The sequence below is a fragment of the Scyliorhinus canicula genome, chromosome 20 (assembly GCF_902713615.1).
Source record: "Scyliorhinus canicula chromosome 20, sScyCan1.1, whole genome shotgun sequence".
NCBI classification, from domain to species: domain Eukaryota; kingdom Metazoa; phylum Chordata; class Chondrichthyes; order Carcharhiniformes; family Scyliorhinidae; genus Scyliorhinus; species Scyliorhinus canicula.
In genome coordinates, this window is record NC_052165.1 from 35840309 (window position 1) to 35860248 (window position 19940).

The window sequence follows — 19940 nt, forward strand, 5'->3', positions numbered from 1 at the left end:
CTGCAGACAATCCAGTTGACAGTGCGGTTGCTCTGTATGCCAGCAGTGCCAGGTTGAAGTCGGAGCCTGAGTCTGCAGCTTTGCACAGCAACCGCTTTACAATATGGACCCCTTTCTCAGCATTCCTGTTTGACTGCGGGTAGTGGGGACTGGAGGTTACGTGACGGGGGTTGTGGGACTGTGCAAAATCAGACCATTCCCGGCTGTAAAAGCAAGGACCGTTGTCGCTCATTACCGTGAGCGGTATCCCATGCCTGGCAAACGTTTCTTGGCAGGCTTTGATTACCGCCTTCGATGTGAGGTCGGACAGTTTCACCACCTCTGGGTAACTGGAGAAGTAGTCGACCAGGAGTACGTAGTCACGCCCCTTGGCGTGGAAAAGGTCTACACCAGGGGTGGGCAAACTACGGCCCGCGGGCCGCATGCGGCCCGCCAAAGGTATTTGGATACGTTGACTTGAGTAGGGTGATCATTGCTTGGCACAACGTCGAGGGCCGAAGGGCCTGTTCTGTGCTGTACTGTTCCATGTTCTATATGAGGCGCCCACAATCATAACCGGGTGAAGTAATTATTTTACTTAATATACTATGCGGCCCTTTGTGAATTGTGAATTTCTGAATGCGGCCCTTGCACGGAAAAGTTTGCCCACCCCTGGTCTACACCTACTTTGGACCACGGAGAGGTCACGATCTCGTGCTACTGCAACGTTTCTTTGGGTTGAGCTGGCTGAAATTTCTGACAGGTAGGGCAGTTGAGGACTGTGTTGGCAATGTCCTGGCTGATGCCCGGCCAGTAGACCGCCTCCCGAGCTCTGCATCGACATTTCCCGTCCCAGGGTGACCCTCATGGAGTTGGCCCAGCACCATAGCCCGCATGCTCTGAGGAATTACGATCCTGTCGAGTTTCAGAAGGATGGCTTCCACCACCGTCAGGTCGTCTTTTACGTTATAGAACTGGGGACATTGTCCCTTCTGCCAGCCATTGGCAATGTGCTGCATTACACGCTGCAGCAGAGGATCCTTGGCCTTTCCTCACGAATTTGGACCACCCGCTCGTCAGAGGCCGGAAGGTTGGTGGCACACAACTGCACTTGCTCTTCTATGTGGCAGATGAAGTGGTGAAGTGGTTCACACGGTGTGGTAATGGATCTGGAAAGGGCATCTGCAACGATTAGCTCTTTGCCTGGCGTGTAGACAAGTTCAAAGTCGTAGCGGCGTAGCTTAAGAAGAATTCGCTGTAACCGAGGTGTCACGTCATTCAAATCCTTCTGGATTATGTGGATGAGAGGCCTGTGGTCCATTTCTACCGTGAATTTTGTCAGGCCGTAAACATAGTTGTGAAACTTGACTATCCCTGTCAGGAGGCCCAGACATTCCTTCTCAATCTGAGCGTACCGTTGCTCAGTGGGCATCATGGCCCTGGAGGCATACGGTACTGGAGACCAGGACGAGGAGTCATTCCGCTGAAGGAGCACCGCCCCAATGCTGTCCTGGCTTGCGTCAGTTGATATCTTGGTTTCCTTGGCTGGGTCCAAAGAACGCTAGAACCGGGGCTGTGGTGATCTTTGATTTCAGCTCACGCCATTCCTCTTCATACGTGGGCAGCCACTGGAGTTCCGTCGACTTCTTGACGAGATGGCGGAAGGCCGTGGTGTGGGATGCCATATTGGGAATGAATTTCCCCGAGAAGTTGACCATCCCAAGAAAGCGGAGGACTGCCTTCTTGTCCTCCGGGGTCTTCATGGCGTTGATCGCCGCGACCTTGTCGGCATCTGGTCGCACGCCCTGCTACGAAATGTGGTCACCTAGGAATTTGATATCCGTTTGACCAAATGAGCATTTGGCCCTGTTGAGCTGGAGACCATGTTCATGGATTCTTTGAAATACCTTCTTGAGGCGAGCGATGTGTTCCTGGGGCATTGTGGACCAGATAATTACATCGTCAACGTACACGCGCACCCCCTCGATGCTTTCCATCATCTGCTCCATGATGCGGTGAAATACTTCGGAGGCAGAGATGATGCCAAAGGGCATCTAGTTGTAGCAGTAGCGACCGAACGGGGTGTTGAACGTGCACAGTTTGCGACTGGACGAGAGCAGCTGTATTTGCCAAAATCCCTTGGTGGCGTCGACCTTAGTAAAGAATTTGGCATGAGCCATCTCGCTGGTCAACTCTTCACGTTTTGGTATTGGGTAATGCTCCCGCATGATGTTGCGGTTTAGATCCTTGGGGTCGATGCAGATCCGAAGCTCCCCTGACGGCTTCTTTACGCAGACCATGGAGCTGACCCAGTCTGTGGGCTCTGTGACCTTCGATATGATCCCCTGGTCTTGGAGGGCCTGTAATTGCTGCTTGAGGCAATCCTTGAGGGATGCCGGCAGCCGGTGTGGTGCATGAATTACAGGGGTGGCGTTCGGCTTGAGCAGGATTTTATATTGGTATGGGAGCGTGCCCATCCCATCGAATACGCTGTGGTACTGTGTGATGATGCCATCTATATCGGCTTGCAAGTTTCCATCAGGTGAGGCCGTCGCCGGTGACGATGACATGGTGTGGACTTGCTGAACCAGGTTCAGGAGCTTGCAGGCTCGAGCACCGAGCGGGGATGCTCTGTCAGGCCCGACGATTTCAAACCTCAGCGTCGCCTTGATCGCCTTATTGGACACCCCTAGTTGACACGGGCCACTGGCAGCTTTGGCATTGCCATTGTAGTCAAGGAGCTGGCAGGCCGGTGGAAGAATACTTGGTCTGACGCGGATGGTGTCGAGGTCGGATTTTGCGATGAGGTTCGCCGATGCACCGGTGTCCAGTTTGAACCAGACACGAGTCTTGTTAACTGTGAGGACAGGCTCCCCCCGGGGAACACGTTTAGATACCTGCAGGTGAAGGCATTTGCCAGACGACAGGTGGAAGGATTTCCCTTGCTTCCCGATAGAGGGGTGAGTGATAGGGTGCTGTCAGGGGTCTGGGTCGGAGAAGGGAAGGTCTCGGACATCTACAAAATAATGCAGGAGGTGGAGGAGGTATCGATAGAGGAGCTGAAAGACAAGTGGGAAGCGGAGCTGGGAGAGCAGATAGAAGATGGGACATGGGCGGATGCCTTAGAGAGGGTCAATTCGTCGTCGTCGTGCGCAAGGTTGGGCCTCATCCAATTTAAGGTGCTGCACAGAGCCCATATGACGGGGACTAGGATGAGTCGGTTCTTCGGGGGTGAGGACAGGTGTGTTAGGTGTTCGGGAAGCCCTGCGAACCATGTGCATATGTTCTGGATGTGCCCAGCACTGGAAGAGTTCTGGGAGGGGGTGGCGGGGACGGTATCGAGAGTGGTGGGAACCAGGGTCAAACCAGGGTGGGGGCTAGCGATTTTTGGGGTTGGGGTGGAGCCAGGAGTACAGGAGGCAGGGGAGGCCGGAATATTGGCCTTTGCGTCCTTGGTAGCGCGGAGAAGGATCTTGATTCAGTGGAGGGACACAAGGCCACCAAGTGTTAACACCTGGTTAAACGACATGGCAAGCTTCATCCAATTGGAAAGAATCAAATTCGCCCTGAGAGGGTCGGTACAGGGGTTCTTCCGGCGGTGGCAGCCCTTCCTTGACTTTCTGGATCAGAGATAGGAACTGGAGGCCGAAACAGCAGCAACCCGGGGAGAAAGGGGGGGGGGGGGGGAAGGGAGGGGGGGGGGGGATAGCAACGAAGGGAGCACGTCAGCGGAGGGTCGCGGGCAATGACTGCCCGAGGCCATCAGTAGAAAGGGAAAAACGGTTTGGTTGCTAGACTGGTAGCGCTGGGGGGGGGGGGGGGGGGGGGGGGGGTGCGCGCGGGGGAGGGCGTGGGGAGGATTTTCCAGGGGGGATTTGTTGTGTTATAATTTAAAATGTAGTAGGGGTAAATGTTTGTATCGAAAAATTTCAATAAAAATTATTTAAAAAAAAAAAACTGTGAGGACAGCACACCACTCGTCGTCGGGACCCACACTGAGGATGGAGAGGTGGTTCGCCATTGTGGTGGAAGGCAGCGCATGTGTCGTTATGATGCCCACCCACTATGGGACTTGAGGCACTCAGCATCAGGGTCTGTTGGGCTGTCAGGATCGGAATCTGGCATTCCTTGTTGTATTGAGTGGACTCTTCTGTGCCACAGCTGGGATTGCTGGCTGCTGGGCTGTGGAGCAGATCTGCAAAGGGATGCGTAGTGGCCAAGCTTGCCACACTGTAGACACCGGCGTCCTTTTGTCAGACATTGCCGCTTTAAGTGGGCGGAGCCACAATTCGGACCGTCATGACGCCGACGTCAGCGCGTTCCGTGCGCCATCGCGCATGCGCAGTGCGGTCGGTCGACGTACGCACCTGCGCAGTCGGGTTGTCGGTCTCGTCGTCCACTCAGTCATGGCGCGCATGCTTAGGGACCCTGGAAAAGTGCACGAAACGGCCACTCCCCTCGATGCTCAGGCCCTGCATCTGTGCGATAGCCTGCACCCGTTCCGCCTCGTGGGAGGCTAGCTTTGCAGTCTCTGCCGCCCTGATGTGGGAGTAACGATTCTTGGCATGCTCGTGGACAACGCATGTCTCGATAGCGACAGGGAGGGTCAACTGTTTGACTTTCAGGGGCTGCTGCTGAAGGGAGTCGGAGTGGACCCTGAAAAAGTTCTGATCCCGGATCATGGAATCAGCTATTGAGTCATAGTTACATGACTGCGCTAGGAGGCGGAGATGGGTCAAAAAGGATTGGAAAGGTTCATCCTTACCCTGAAGCCTCTGCTGGAAAACGTACCGTTCAAAGCTCTCATTCACCTCAATGTCGCAGTGGCTGTCGAACTTCAGCAGGACTGTTTTGGAATTTTGTTTTGTCTTCGCCTTCAGCGAACGTAAGGGAGTTGTAGATGTGGATGGCGTGGTCACCGGCTGTGGAGAGAAATAGCGCGATCTTCCTGGCATCCAATGTGGCTTCGAGGTCGGAGGCCTCGAGGTACAAGAGGAACTTTTGCTTGAAGATCTTCCAATTGGCGCCGAGGTTGCCGGAGATGCGGAGCTGCGGAGGAGGCTGGATGTATTCTATGTCACCGGATGGCTGCTTGCTGGTCAATGCTGATTGACTCGAGGTAGGTCCATCAATTTCAGTATAACTCTGGTACCATGATGTGTTGGGCAGGTTGATTCGATGTGGACTGCACTTGATGCAGTGAAGCTAGAAACAGACCTCTAACACTGGAGAAGATCCAATACGGTTTTATTCAATTATAGAACTAATATACATATTCAGCTGTGGGTCGACACTATACCGAACTGACTGGAGACCTTGTACTAGCCTGACCAGACTTACTAGCTACCGCATGGTGTTTGCACTGGCTAGCTCGTGGACTCTGACTGTCTCAGTGGCTGGGTCCAGAGAGAGCGGGAAACCTAGTGCCCTCTGGCTTTATAGTGGCAGTGTCCTGTCTGATGATTGGCTGCACTGTGCTGTGTGCTTACTGATCATCCTGTGCGTCAATCACCGCCTGTCTGCACTTCATTATATACATGAGTGGATATTATGACAATATCAAGAAAGGAACCCTCACCCCACCATCTCTGGTGGAGAGCTTTAATGGCCACAATTCCAAGCTGGCTTGTTCCTCCTATGTTTTCCACACGCACTACATGCCATGAATCAAATTACTCCTACAGCGTATTGCAAATTGTTATTTTTTGAAAGAACTCCAATTTCTTTCAGGATCTAACAGGGAAGCAGTGTTTGGGAAGTTGCAGAATCGTAACCACCTGATTTTCCACTAGGAAGCAGTCTTTCACGATGACTGAGCTTTTAGGCAAACCCATTATTATTAAGCATTACAAAGGGCTGAGAGGGCTGATTGAGGGAGCCGAGCGCTCAACCCAGTAGTTCTGCAATTGTGGCCTGCGAGGGTCCTCCAGGGGATCTGCCGGCTTGTTCAAAATGTACAGCTGAGGCCACATGAGAGACCAGGCCAAAAGCCTCATCCCCACCACTTGTCTGACATCACACAACCAGATCAGTTCCCGCGAATGTCATCGTTAGCACTGGCAACAACAATGTAATTTTATGAAACAGGATTTGTGCTTCTCTATTAGAGAAGGATGTTGCCAGGACTCAAGAGACTGAGCTATCGGGAAAGATTGGAAAGGCTCCGGACTTTATTCTTTGGAGCGCAGGAGACTGAGGGGTGATCTTATAGAGATGTATAAGATCATGAGTGGCATGGAGAGGGCGCGTGCACTCGGTCTTTTTCCCAGGGGTGGGGGATTGAGACCTAGAGGCCATAGGTTTAAGAGCGGAAAGAATTATTGGGAGCCTGAGGAGCAACTTTTTTACGCAGAGGGTGGAATGAGCTGCCAGAGGAAGTGATTGACACAGGGACATTGACAACATTTAAAAAGAATATAGACAGATACATGGATAGGAAAGGTTTAGAGGGATATGGGCCAAATGCAGGCAAATGGAGTTAGTTTAGATGGGCTTTTTGGTTGGCATGGACCAGTTTGGGCCGAAGGGCCTGTCCCCGTGCCATAGATTCTATGATTCTATGAACATCAGGATTTTGATTGGCCAACAGCTCTTGGCAGGTGGGATTTCCACTACCTGGTTCTAAATCCCAGGGCAGGCCCAGTGCTAACCACTTAAATTGCTGACATGTACTCAGTTTGTTTGGGCCTCCCTCACTGAATTGGTGCAGACCTCCCATCGGTTCTCTAACTGGTGGGCAGGACTAGGACCAGGAAAATTAAATGCAGCCCTCAGTTCCCTCCGCTGTGGACGTCCCCCTTTCCCGAACAGATTTCCCCTTAAGACATTAATTCTTCCATCCACCTGATTTGCTCTGGTGGCTTTGTGACTTCCCCCATCCCCGTAACAGATGGGCGCATAATTGTTCTGTGTCTGGGAATACATCCTTGCTGGTCCTGCGTCACGTGATGTGTGGTAACATCAGCAGAGTGTTTGCATGGGATTTGGGCAGGTCACCATCTGGATTGTATGAGTAACACCCTGAATAAATCTTTCATCATGGTATACAAGAATTCAGAGTGTGAGCATCTCCATACCTTTTCTCTTTTGTGTGGTAGCAGAAACGTAACAATAATTGACATAATTCCCCAACCATGCAAAACCCACCCACAGGTAAAATCGGGGCCACAGAGTTGGCATAAAATCATTGATTAGATATTACTGAAAAAAGAGACATGTCAAAGTATTTAGTCTTTTACTTATCAGGGCACTCAGCTTGCCAACACATCAGCACTCTCTTCTCATGCAGTATAAATTGTTGTTTTCCCCTTATTCTGGCATTCTTGCGATGTGTCCTGATGAGTGCAAGGTGAAAAACTTTGGCATTTCACATTTTTCAGCAATCCTAAGTTCCGTACTACCAGACAATTAGCAGATAGGTTAGGTAGGGTTGGATAGCTTTTTCAAATGGCTAGCATAGGCATGATGGACCACATGGTCTCCTTCTGAGCTCTAAGATTCTACTATCTAGTCATGACCTGCGAAAGCGCCAGTCTTTATGGAGGAAACCGAGGAAACAGAAAGTTACCAAAAAACAACATGGCTGATGTTAGTCGTCCTTGCCACTGGCCCCCAGACTGAGTATTCAGGTCCTTGATTCTCTCCATGATACTTCCATAGCAGACAGAGCCATCGCCCGTATATCCTTCATTGCAGCTGCACCTGGTTGCGATATTAAACAAATGGTATTGTTGTGAGGGCCACGAAGAGTCCAACACGATTTGTGTGTCAAACAAAACTTAACTTTATTGAAACTAATATCTACACAGCACCAATACTTTGCTATTGGTCTTCTCTCAGTACCTAACTGGCCGGCTCTATTTATACAGAAAAGATTAACGATTGCTCTATCCCCCTATCGAGGGAGCTCATATTCCCGAAGAGGGGGTAACCAATTGTCCCTACCCAATAGGATCTCTGCAGGTTACAACAGGTATTAAATTCTTGTTTGGCATTTACATCAATTAAAACTAATTATCTTTCATTAGGACAGTTTGAGCGTTTGTTGGAAGCTCTGATTCAGTGTGGTCCAGAATTTCCTCTGGGGAAGGAGGTATCCTTAGACTCTCACTGTAACTGTAACCAATACATCTCACTGAAAAGGAGCAGGACACAAGAAGACAAGAGACAGGAGCAGGAGGAAACCCAAAGGGCTTGTCAAACCTGCTCCGCCATTTAATATCATCATGACTAATCTCGGGCTTCATCTCCACTTTCCCATATTCCTTCATTCCCTGAGAGACCAACCAAGAGACTGATGCTGGTGTAGTGGTAATATCTCTGAGCTATTAATCCAGTTGCCCAGGCTAATACTCTGGGAAACTGGGTTCGAATCCCGTCACAGCAGTTGGTTGAAGTCAATAAAATCTGGAATATAAAGTTAACCTCAGTAATGGTGACCATAAAACTATCAATGGGTGTTGTAAAAACCCATCTGGTTCACTAATGTCCTTCAAGGAGAGAAATCTGTTGTCCTGACCCGGCCTACATGTGACTCCAGACACACAGCAATGTGATTAACTCTGAACTGCCTTCTGAAGTGCAGGCCATTCAGTGCAGGGGCAATTAGGAGTGGGCAACAAATGATGGCCTTGCCAGCCAGTGATGCTCTCCCAGGATTGTTAATTGCGAGGTGGCCTGATCTTGGCCAGAGTATTGCATCTATTTTAGGGCACTGCACCTTAAGGATGCCGAGGCAGTAAAGTAAAGGGGATCTAACAGAATGGTACAAGGGATGATGGACTTTAGTCATGTGGAGGGTCAAGAGAAACACCATGGGCGGGATTCTCCCAGCACGGGGCCGGGCCGGAGAATCCCCGCCACCGGGCCACCCGCCCCGACACCGACATACGATTTTCCGTGGCGCCATTGGCGCTGCACCGGTCGCGGGCCGCTGTACACAGCCGGGCCGCCGATTCTCCAGCCTGGATGGGCCAAGCGGCCGCTCTAAAAAGCTGAGTCCCGCCGGCACCGTCCACACCTGGTCGCAGCCGGCGGGAACTCTGCGTACATAGTCGGGGGGGGGGGGGGGGGGGGGGGGGTGCAGCCTATGGGTGGGGGTGGGCGGCCTGTGGGTGGGGGGGGGGAAGGGGGCTCCGACCCCGGGGGGGTGTCTCCAATGGGGCCTGGCCTGCGATCGGGGCCTACCGATCGGCGTGCCGGAGTCTCGCTCCCCCTGGCCTATTTTGCTACGCGCCAGCCCCTGAACTCCCACGCCATGTTGCGTCGGGGCTGGCACTTTGAGGGAGGCCACCACGCATGCGCAGGTTGGCGCCGGCGCCACTGCGCATGCGTGGGTCCCGCGGCGTACAGTTTGCGCTGGGATGGGTGGCTGGAGCGGGGTGAACCACTCCAGCACCGTGCTGGCCCCCTGTAGGGGCCAGAATCGTTATTCCCAGTAGAGTAGCCCGTTCACACCGTCGTCAAATACGACAGCGTTTCCGACGGCGTGGACACTCTGCCGCCGAATGGGAGAATCCCGCCCCATGTTCTACATCGAACAGAGAAAGTTCTTAGGAGGTTTCATTAGCTTTTTAAAATCATGACGGGCTTTCGATCGAGTAGGTTGGGAAAACCTGTTTCGACTGGCCGTGTGTCGGTAACTAGAGGACACAACTCATTGCAGATGAGCCAAGGAGCGGGACGGGGAGAAATTGTTTTTAAGTAGCGACTTGTTCCAATCTGGAATGAGTTGCCTGAAAGCAGTGGTGGAGGTAAATTCAAATGTAATTTCAAAAGGGAACTGAATGGATGCTTAAAAATTAAACATTTGTAGGACTATAGGGAAAAGAGCAGATGGGGTGGGACAAATTGAACAGTTCTTTCACAGAGAGAGATGGTTCAGATACAACGGGCAAGAGTAGCCTCCGATGTGACTGTATGATCCAGTGAAGACCAATGTCATTCTCTCTGACTGACATGCTCTATGACAGGAGTTCCTGCTGCCCTGGATCACCTGGAACCTGTTGGAGGACTGGATGTCAGGGGTGATATGGTGTTCCAGCTTTTAGATGGATGCAAATAGGTGCAGTAGGAATACGGAAGAATGGAAGGGGTCTGCACTTCTAGATTAGGATTTTTTTTAAAGTCTGGATTGGCACCCCTGACACAGAGTCCAAAGAGGAAATGTCTGGCATCTTGGAGAGGGGTGAGATTGGGTATCCACCCAATAGTTGGCGGGCAGGGGGATTTTTCAGTCACATAAGAACATTAAAAGATAGAATTAAAGTAGGACATCTGGTCTTTTATTGAGCCTGCTCTGCCATTCAATATGATCATAGCTGATCTTGTACCTCAACTCCACCATTACTCCACTGGGTAAAAGCAGAGAACTGTGCCCACAGTGCCATGAGTGATCACCAGCCCTGGGCAATTGAGGTGACAGCTCATCGACCCAAGCAAAGTCCAAACAGTTGAATGGTGGAGGTCACAACCACAGCATAACTTTCAGAATTGTGGCCTTAGGAAGACTACATTGTCAGGCCATCAAAACCAAGCTAAAACTATGCCTCAGACTTAAAAGAAGGATCATATATTAAAACTGCTTGCACCCTCAAATTATTAAATAACTTCAATCAGTCAGACATCAATACCACCTGAAACACCATTACATAAACTTCTTACTCAATCTCTCCAGGGGCCACTGTGACACAATTGCCATTTTTATCACAGGTGTTGGCTGTCTTGCAGACATCGGTTAGTTCACATCCTAGTCCTGCCGCCAGATTCTCGTAGCCTTCCTTACACTGACAATGAGACTAGAAGAGAGAAGAAAATGAGGATTATTGATTAACTCTTTTCCACCGCGTCACACATCAAAATGTGCCAATCTTCCTATCTTTCTCTTTACATAAAATTGGTGTTTTAATGAGTATAAAATTTCCTTTCTGTAAATATTGTATGTGTCTTACTCAGATTGTGTATCTTATATTAACTTACAAAATAGGGGAGATGGTGGTGTAGTGGTAATGTCTCTGAGCTAGTAATCCAGAAGTCCAGTCTAATGGCCTGGGGAGGAGGGTTCAAATTCCACCAAAGCATCACAGGTGGAATTAATTCAATAAGTGAATCTGCAATTGAAGGTAGTCTCAGGCGGTGTCAATGATCATTGTTAAAATTGGTTCACTATTCCCTCTCGGAAAGGCAATCTGCCACTTTACCCAGTCTGGCTTACAATGTGACTCAAACTGCTCCTCTGAAAAGACCTAGTAAGCCATTCAGTTCAAGGGCAATTAGAGATGGACAATGATGGCCTTGTCAGCATGAATAGATGAACAACAGCATTAATTGTTGAAACACTCATTGATGCCTTTGTTAACTCCATGTCCAAACATTTACCAAGTTCTGTTAACCCATCGCTCTCCTGTGATTCCCAAGCAAGCAACAGCTCAATTTTCAAATTCTCATTGTTCTTTCCAAACCGATCCATGGCCTTACTCCTTCCAACTATTAACCTCTTCCAGCCCAAAAGCTGTGCTTATAGCTACTCAGGCTCCAAAGACCTTCCCTTGATGTTTCCCTGTCTCTACCTTCGCATTTCAAAGGTATAAATGAATGCTTTCCACCCGTCTTTACCAAGGACGTAAATGTTACCCAGGACATGGTGGCAGATGAGAAAATTCTGTCCCTAGAGGAGTTCAAAATTGATAAGGAGGAAGTGTTGAATAGATGGTCGGTACTGAAAACTGGTAAGGAACTGGGATTGGATAAGATGCATCCAAGGATGTTGAAAGAATAGAAATTGCAGGGGTTCTGGCCATAGTCTCCCAGCCTTCTCTGGACCCAGGGAAGGTGCAAGATGATTGAAGAATTACAAATGTCACAACCTTGTTCACAAAGGGTTGTAAGGATAGCCTCAGCAGTTACAGGTCAGTCAGTTTAACGTTAGTAGTGGCCAAGCATTTGGAAACAATTATTCGGGATAGAATTAATAGTCACGTGGAAAAATATGGATTGATTAGGAAGAGCCATCATGAATTTCTAAAGGGAAAATCATGTTTAACTAACTTGCTGGAGTTTATTAAAGAGGTAACAGAAAGGGTTGATTAAGTAAATGCTGTTAATGTGGTGTGCGTGGACTTTCGGAAGGTATCCGATACAGTGCCACACAACTGAATAAAAGGGAAAGCAGCAACAGGCTGAGGAAGAGGGAGAAGAGAGTAACGGTCAATGGATATTTTTCAGGCTAGAGGAAGGTTTGCTGTGGTGTGGTCTTTGTCGGGACCCTTGCTTTTCCTGATCTAAATTAAGAACCTAGATCTTGGTTTGCAGGGGACAATTTCAAAGTTGTGTATGATACAAAACTTGGAACTATTGTAAACTGTGAAGAGAATAGCGTAGAAGTTTAAAAGGACATAGACAAGTTGGCAGAGTGGGCAGATAGATGGCAGATGAAGATCAATGTGGAGAAGAGTGAGTGATGCATTTTGGTAGGAAGGACATGGAGAGACAATATAAAATAAGGGGTACAATTCTTAAAGGGGGTGCAGGAGCAGTGGGACCTGGGTGTTTATGTGCATAGATCATTGAAGGTGAGCTGGAGAGAGCAGTTCATAAAGCATATGGAATTCTGGGCTTTATTAATAGAGTACAAGGGTAAGGAAGTTATGCTGAATTTATACAAGACACTAGTTAGACCTCAGCTGGATTATTGTGCACAGTTCTGGGCACTACACTATAGGATGGATGTGAATAAATTGGAGAGAGATTAGATTTAGATTTATCGTCACGTGTACCGAGGTATCATCTCCACCTCAGCACCATCAATGCAGACAGGGATGTGTACGATACTTTGCTTCTTGAAGTCAATGACTAACTCCTTAGTTTTGCTGACATTAAGCAGGAGATTGTTGTCGTTAAACCATGCCACTAGGTTCTCTATTTCCCTCTGAATCATTGTTATTTAAGATCTGACCCACTGCAGTCATGTCATCAGTAAATGTGTAGATGGAGTTGGATCCAAATTTTGCCACACAGTCGTGTGTTTATAGTATAGTATATTATAGTAGGGGGCTAAGTACACAGCCCTTGTCTGTCATGGAGGAGGGGTTGTTGTTTATCCTTACTGATTGTGGTCTATGGGTCAGGAAGTTGAGGATCCAGTTGCAGAAGGAGGATCCAAGTCCTAGGCTTTGTCGTTTTGATATGAGAGATGAGTATTGTTCTGCGCACAGTCCAGGCAGATCATTCCATATATGAAATACATAGGACATACGATAAATACACAACGTGAGCACATAGATATAGACATTGTGTGAAGCATAAGGAGTGTAGTGTTACTCAGTAGAGAAGATGCATGGAGAGATCAGTTCGGTCCATAAGAGGGCCATTGAGGAGTCTGATAACAACTGAAAAGAACCTGTTTTTGAATCTATCAATGCGTGTTCTCAGACTTTTGTATCTCCTGCCTGGAGGAAGAGGTTGGAAGAGAGAATAACCGGGAGAGAGGGTTCTTTGATTATGCTGCCTGCTTTCCCAAGGAAGCGGGAGATGTAGACAGTCAATTGATGGGAGGCTGGTTTGCGCGATGGACTGGGCTGTGTTCACGACTCACTGTAGTTTCTTATGGTCTTGGGCCGAGCAGTTGCCATACCAGGCTGTGATGCAGCCAGATAGGATGCTTTCTATGGTACATCTGTAAAAACTGGTAAAAGTCAATGTGGACTTGCCCAATTTCCTTAGTTGCCTGAGGAAGTATAGCGCTGTTGTGCTTTCTTGGTCATAGAGTTGGCATGGGTAAGCAGGACAGATAGTTGGTGATGTGCACACCTAGGAATTTGAAGCTGTCAGCCGTCTCCACCTCAGCACCATCAATGCAGACAGGGATGTGTACAATACTTCGCTTCTTGAAGTCAATGACTAACTCCTTATTTTTGCTGACATTAAGCAGGAGATTGTAGTCATTAAACCATGCCACTAGGTTCTCTATTTCCCTCTGAATCATTGTTATTTAAGATCTGACCCACTGCAGTCGTGTCATCGGTAAATGTGTAGATGGAGTTGGATCCAAATTTTGTAACACAGTCATGTGTTTATAGTATAGTATAGTATAGTAGGGGGCTAAGTACACAGCCCTTGTGGGGCCTTAGTATTGAGGTCTGTCATGGAGGAGGGTTGTTGTTTATCCTTACTGATTGTGGTCTATAGGTCAGGAAGTTGAGGATACAGTTGCAGAAGGAGGATCCAAGTCCTAGGCTTTGTAGTTTTGATATGAGAGATGAGAAATTTCATTTATGAGGAGAGATTGGAGAGATTCCCTCTTTCGAGAGAAAAAGGCTAAGAGGAGATTTGATAATTCAAAATCATAAGGGGGCTGAACAGAGTAGATAGGGAGAGACTGTTCCCGCTCGTAAAGTGCTTAAGACTGAGAGGGCAGAGATTAAAGTGATTTGAAAAAGAAGTAGCGAGTAATTCGATCTGGAAAGCACTGTCTGGAAATGCGATGGAGGCAGGTTCAATCGAGACATTCAAGAGGACATTTGGGCAGCATGGTAGCACATTGGTTAGCACAGTTGGTTCACAACTCCAGGGTCTCAGGTTCAATTCCTGGCTTGGGTCACTGTGCGGAGTCTGCACATTCTCTCCAAGTCTGCGTGGGTTTCCTCCCGGTGCTCCTGTTTCCTCCCACATTCCAAAGATGTGCAGGTTAGGTGGATTGGCCATGATAAATTCCCTTAGTGTCCAAAAATGTTAGGTGGGGTTACTGGATTACGGGGATAGGTTGGAAGTCTGGGCTTGAGTGGGGTGCTCTTTCCAGGGGCCAGTGCAGACTCGATGGGCTGAATGGCCTCCTTCTGCTCTGTAAATTCTATGATTCTATGATTATTTGAATAGAAACAATGTGAAGGGGTACGGGGAAAAGGCAGGGGAATGGCACTAAGTCATGATGCTTGTTTGGAGACCCGGTACAGACGTGATGGGCCAAATGGTCTCCTTCTCTGCCCTAACAATTCTGTGAAAACCTATCTCTTTGGCCAAGCTCTTGGTCAGCTGTCCTAATACTGTCTTATTTGATTTGTTTGATCATGTTCCTGTGAAAGTCTTGGAATGTTTAATAACTTTGAAGATGCTGTACAATTTTCACAGTAACTTCATTGCAGTGTTAATGTAAACCTTCTTGTGACAATAATAAAGATTGTTATTATTATAACTGCAGCTTATTGTTGCTATATGACATTCACAGGTGACCAGGCATGCATACCATAAAGGAACAACAGCAATAAAACATTGGGAGCCAGTCTTCTTTTGGGAACATTACATTGAATATTTCATGCCCACTACCCGCTGTTCTGACCATGCGGACAGAGAATGAAGTTTTCTGCCATTGGCACACAATCATTAATTGCCCCTGAGTGCTTGGTCGGGGCACAGATATTTTTGGTAAGCGGATGAAGGAGCTCACAATAACTGAATAAGAACTAACCTTTCCAGGGCCATCGTATTGGCAAACCGTTGAGTTTGTGGGGCAATTCCCAAAATTATTCTGGCACGGATCAATGGGTAGGCAAATCTGACCATCGCCATGGTAACCCCCATGGCATTTGCAGGTGAAAGTATTGGGTCCGAGATACGTACACACAGCATTGGAGCCACAGGCATTGTGAAGGCAAGGATTAATTGCTGGAAAAAGAACAAAATATTGTGTTTATTTTACATTATGTTTGTAACCATCTGGCTTCAAGCCATACAGTGAGTTAAATATGGCTGCCTACTTGCAGAAAAGAAGGGGAGACTTGCATTTATTAAGGCCATAAGACCCTAAGGCGTAGGAGTAGAAGTAGGCCATTCAGCCCATTAATTCTGCTCCACCATTCAATGAGATCAAGAGTGATCGATGATGATCCTCAACTTCACGTTCCCACCTTATCCGCATGAACCTTACTGATTAAAAATCCGTCTATTTCAACCTTGAGCATACTTAATGACCCAGTCTTTATACAGCCCTCTGCCATAAAGAATTCCACAGATTCACTATCCTTTGAGAGAAGAAATTCCTCCTCAACTCGGTCTTAATTGGGTGGCCCCCTTGCTCTGAAATTATGTCGCCTGGGCAGCAGGGTGGCACAGTGCTTAGCACTGCTGCCTCACAGCTCCATGGTCTCGGTTTGATTTCCGGCTTGGGACACTGTCAGTGTGGAGTTTGCACTTTTTTCCCATGTCTGCGAGGGTTTCCTTTGGTTGCTCCTCCTACAGTCCAAAGATGTGCAGGTTAGGTGGATTGGTCATGCTAAATTGCCCCTTAGTGTCCAAAAGGTTAGATGGGGTTACTGGGTTACGGGGATGGGATGCTCTTTCCAAGGAGCAGTGCATACTCGATGGGCCGAATGGCCTCCTTCTGTACTGTAAATTCTATGATCTATGGCCTTAGACTCTCCCAGAAGGGGAAGCAGCCTCTCAGCATCTACCCCGCAAGAATCAATAAGATCACCTCTCATTCTTCTAAACTCTAATGAACACAGGCCCAATTTACTCAACCCCTCCATAAAAGAAAATCCCTCCGTACCCGGGATCAACCTAGTGAACCTTCTCTGAACTGCCTCCAATGTCAGTGTATCTTTCCTTAGAGAAGGTGGCCACAACTTGTGTATTGAGTCTGAAGAGATAGGAGAGGCCTTGAACTTTTCTTCAGTATTTACGAATGAGAGGGGCCACATTGTTGGAGAGGACAGCGTGAAACAGACTGGTAAGCTCGAGGAGATACTTGTTAGGAAAGAAGATAAGTTGGGCATTTTGAAAAACTTGAGGATAGACAAGTCCCCCAGGCCTGATGGGATATATCCAAGGATTCTATGGGAAGCAAGAGATGAAATTGCAGAGCCGTTGGCAATGATCTTTTCGTCCTCACTGTTAACAGGAGTGGTACCAGGGGATTGGAGAGTGGCGAATGTCACACCACTGTTCAAAAAAAGGAATAGGGATAACCCTGGGACTTACAGGCCAGTTAGTCTTACTTCAGTGGTAGGCAAAGTAATGGAAAGGGTACTGAGGGGTAGGATTTCTGAGCATCTGGAAAGGCACTGCTTAATTAGGGATAGTCAGCACGGATTTGTGAGGGGTAGGTCTTGCCTCACAAGTCTTATTGAATTCTTTGAGGAGGTGACTAAGCACGTGGATGAAGGTAAAGCAGCGCATGTAGTGTACATGGAGTTTCTAAGGCATTTGATAAGGTTCCCCATGATAGGCTTATGCAGAAAGTAAGGAGGCGTGGGATAGTGGGAAATTTGGCCAGTTGGATAATAAACTGGCTAACCGATAGACGTGGTGGTGGAAGGTAAATATTCAGCCTGGAGCCCAATTACCAGTGGCGTACCGCAGGGATCAGTTCTGGGTCCTCTGTTGTTTGTGATTTTCATTAATGACTTGGATGAGGTTGAAGGGTGGGTCAGTAAATTTGCAGATGATACAAAGATTGCTGGAGTTGTGGATAGTGAGGAGGGCTGTTGTCGGCTGCAAAGAGACATAGATAGGATGCAGAGCTGGGCTGAGAAGTGGCAGGTGGCGTTTAACCCTGAAAAGTGTGAGGTTGTCCATTTTGGAAGGAATGCGGAATACAGGATTAACGGTAGGGTTCTTGGCAATGTGGAGGAGCAGAGAGATCTTGGGGTCTATGTTCATAGATCTTTGAAAGTTGCCACTCAAGTGGATAGAGCTGTGAAGAAGGCCTATGCCATGCTACCGTCCATTAGCAGAGGGATTGAATTTAAGAGCCGTGAGGTGATGATGCAGCTGAACAAAACCTTGGTAAGGCCACATTTGGAGTACTGTGTGCAGTTCTGGTCGCCTCATTTTAGGAACGATGTGGAAGCTTTGGAAAAGGTGCAAAGGAGATTTACCAGGATGTTGCCTGGAATGGAGAGTAGGTCTTACGAGGAAAGGTTGAGGGTGCTAGGCCTTTTCTCATTAGAATGGAGAAGGATGAGGGGCGACTTGATAGAGTTTATAAGATGATCAGGGGAATAGATAGAGTAGACAGTCAGAGACTTTTCCCCCGGGTGGAACAAACCATTACAAGTGGACATAAATTTAAGGTGAATGGTCGAAGATATAGGGGGGATGTCAGAGGTAGGTTCTTTACCCAGAGAGTAGTGGGGGCATGGAATGCACTGGCTGTTGAAGTAGTTGAGTTGGAAACATTAGGGACCTTCAAGCGGCTATTGGATAGGTACATGGATTACAGTAGAATGATGGAGTGTAGATTAATTTGTTCTTAATCTAGGACAAAAGTTCGGCACAACATTGTGGGCCGAAGGGCCTGTTCTGTGCTGTATTTTTCTATGTTCTAACTGTTCACAGTATTCCAGGTCTGGTCTAACTAGTGCTTTGTATAGTTTCAGCAGGACTTCCCTATTTTTATATTCCGTTCCCTTTGAAATAAAGCTCCACATTTCATTTGCCTCTCCTATTACCAGTTGAACCTGCATGCTAGCTTTGTGTGGTTTTTGTCCGAGGACTCCCAAATCCCTCTGTGCTGGGACTTTCTGCAGTCTTTCTACATTTAAATAATATTCAGTTCCTTTATTCTTCCCACCAAAATGCATAACTTCATATTTTCCTACACTATATTCCAATTGCCAAATTTTTGCCCATTTACTTAACCTTTCTATATCCCTTTGTAGACTCGTGTCATCATCACCATTTGCCTTGCTAACTATTTTTTGTCATCTGCAAATTTGGCAATAATACATTAATTTCCCTTGCCCAAGTCATTAATATACATTGTAAATAATTGTGGCTCCAGCACTGATCCCTGTGGCACTCACTTGTTACAAGCTGCCATCCTGAAAATGCCTCTTATCTCAACTCTCTGACTTCTATTAATCCATGCTAATATACTACCCCAACACAATTGGCTCTTATTAAGTAGCCTTTTGTGCGATACCTTATTGAACGATTTTTGGAAATCCAAGTATATGGGGCGTGATTCTCCGCTGCCCACGACGGGTCGGAGAATAGCGGGAGGGCGTCCCCGACATTTTTCACGCCCTCCCGCTATTCTCCCCCCCCCCCCCCCCACGGCTGCCCCACGGCACGAATCGCTGCTCGCTGTTTTTTACGGCGAACAGCGATTCTCCCCAGGCCGATGGGCCGAGTTCCCAGGCCTTTACAGCCGTTTTTACGGCAGCAAACACACCTGCTTGCTGCCGTCGTAAAAACGGCCGCAACATGCCCGTTCTGGGCTTCCAGGGCCCCGATTGCCACGGCCGTACCACGGCCGTGCCAAGGGGGGCATGGGCCCGCGATTGGTGCCCACCAATCGTGGGCAGTGCGTCTGTAACGAACGCACTCTTTCTCCCTCCGCCGCCCCGCAGGATCAGTCCGCGGGGCGGCCGAGGGAGATGACGGCCCCGCGCATGCGCGGGTTGGAGCCGTCCAACCCACGCATGCGCGGCTGACGTCATCATGCGCGTCAGCCGGCGTAACGCTTGGCGCGCGGACTTAGCGACGGTCGCTAAGGCCGCGATGCCGTGCTTCACGGGGCCCCGCTGCTAGCCCCGACCGAGGGGGAGAATCGGGTCCCAGGAGAGGGCGCGGAGGCTGCCGTGAAACACGGCCAGTTTCACGGCAGCCTTTACGATTCACCGCATTTGCTGAGAATCGCGCCCATTATATCTACTGGTTCCCCTTTATCAATCCTGCTCATTACACCTCAAAGAATTCAAATGCATTTGTCAGGCATGATTTCCCCTTCATGAAGCCATGCTGACTCTGCTTGATTATATTATATTTTTCTAAATGCTCTTTTATTACATTCTTACATACAGAATTTAAGGATTTTTGGAAGATCACTGCCAATCCACCCACTATCTCCGAAGCGACTTTTTTTAATATCCAAGTGTGACCCCTCAGGTCCAGGGGGCCTATCAGCCTTTAACCCCATTAGTTTCCTGAGTACTTTTTCCTCCCCTCACTTTTGACCCTTGATT

At 48.3% G+C, this 19940-nt stretch overlaps 1 protein-coding gene across 1 annotated transcript in view; it reads right to left on the reverse strand.

Annotated features, from left to right (window-relative positions):
- LOC119954651 (stabilin-2-like) overlaps positions 1 to 19940 on the reverse strand; it is a 211389-nt gene that overhangs the window by 169487 nt on the left and 21962 nt on the right. The window contains exons 8-10 of the mRNA XM_038780015.1: positions 15440 to 15636; positions 10642 to 10775; positions 7547 to 7680 (exon numbers count right to left, since the gene is read on the reverse strand). Coding sequence (XP_038635943.1) covers positions 7547 to 7680; positions 10642 to 10775; positions 15440 to 15636 — 465 coding nt within the window. The remainder of the gene's footprint in view (positions 1 to 7546; positions 7681 to 10641; positions 10776 to 15439; positions 15637 to 19940) is intronic.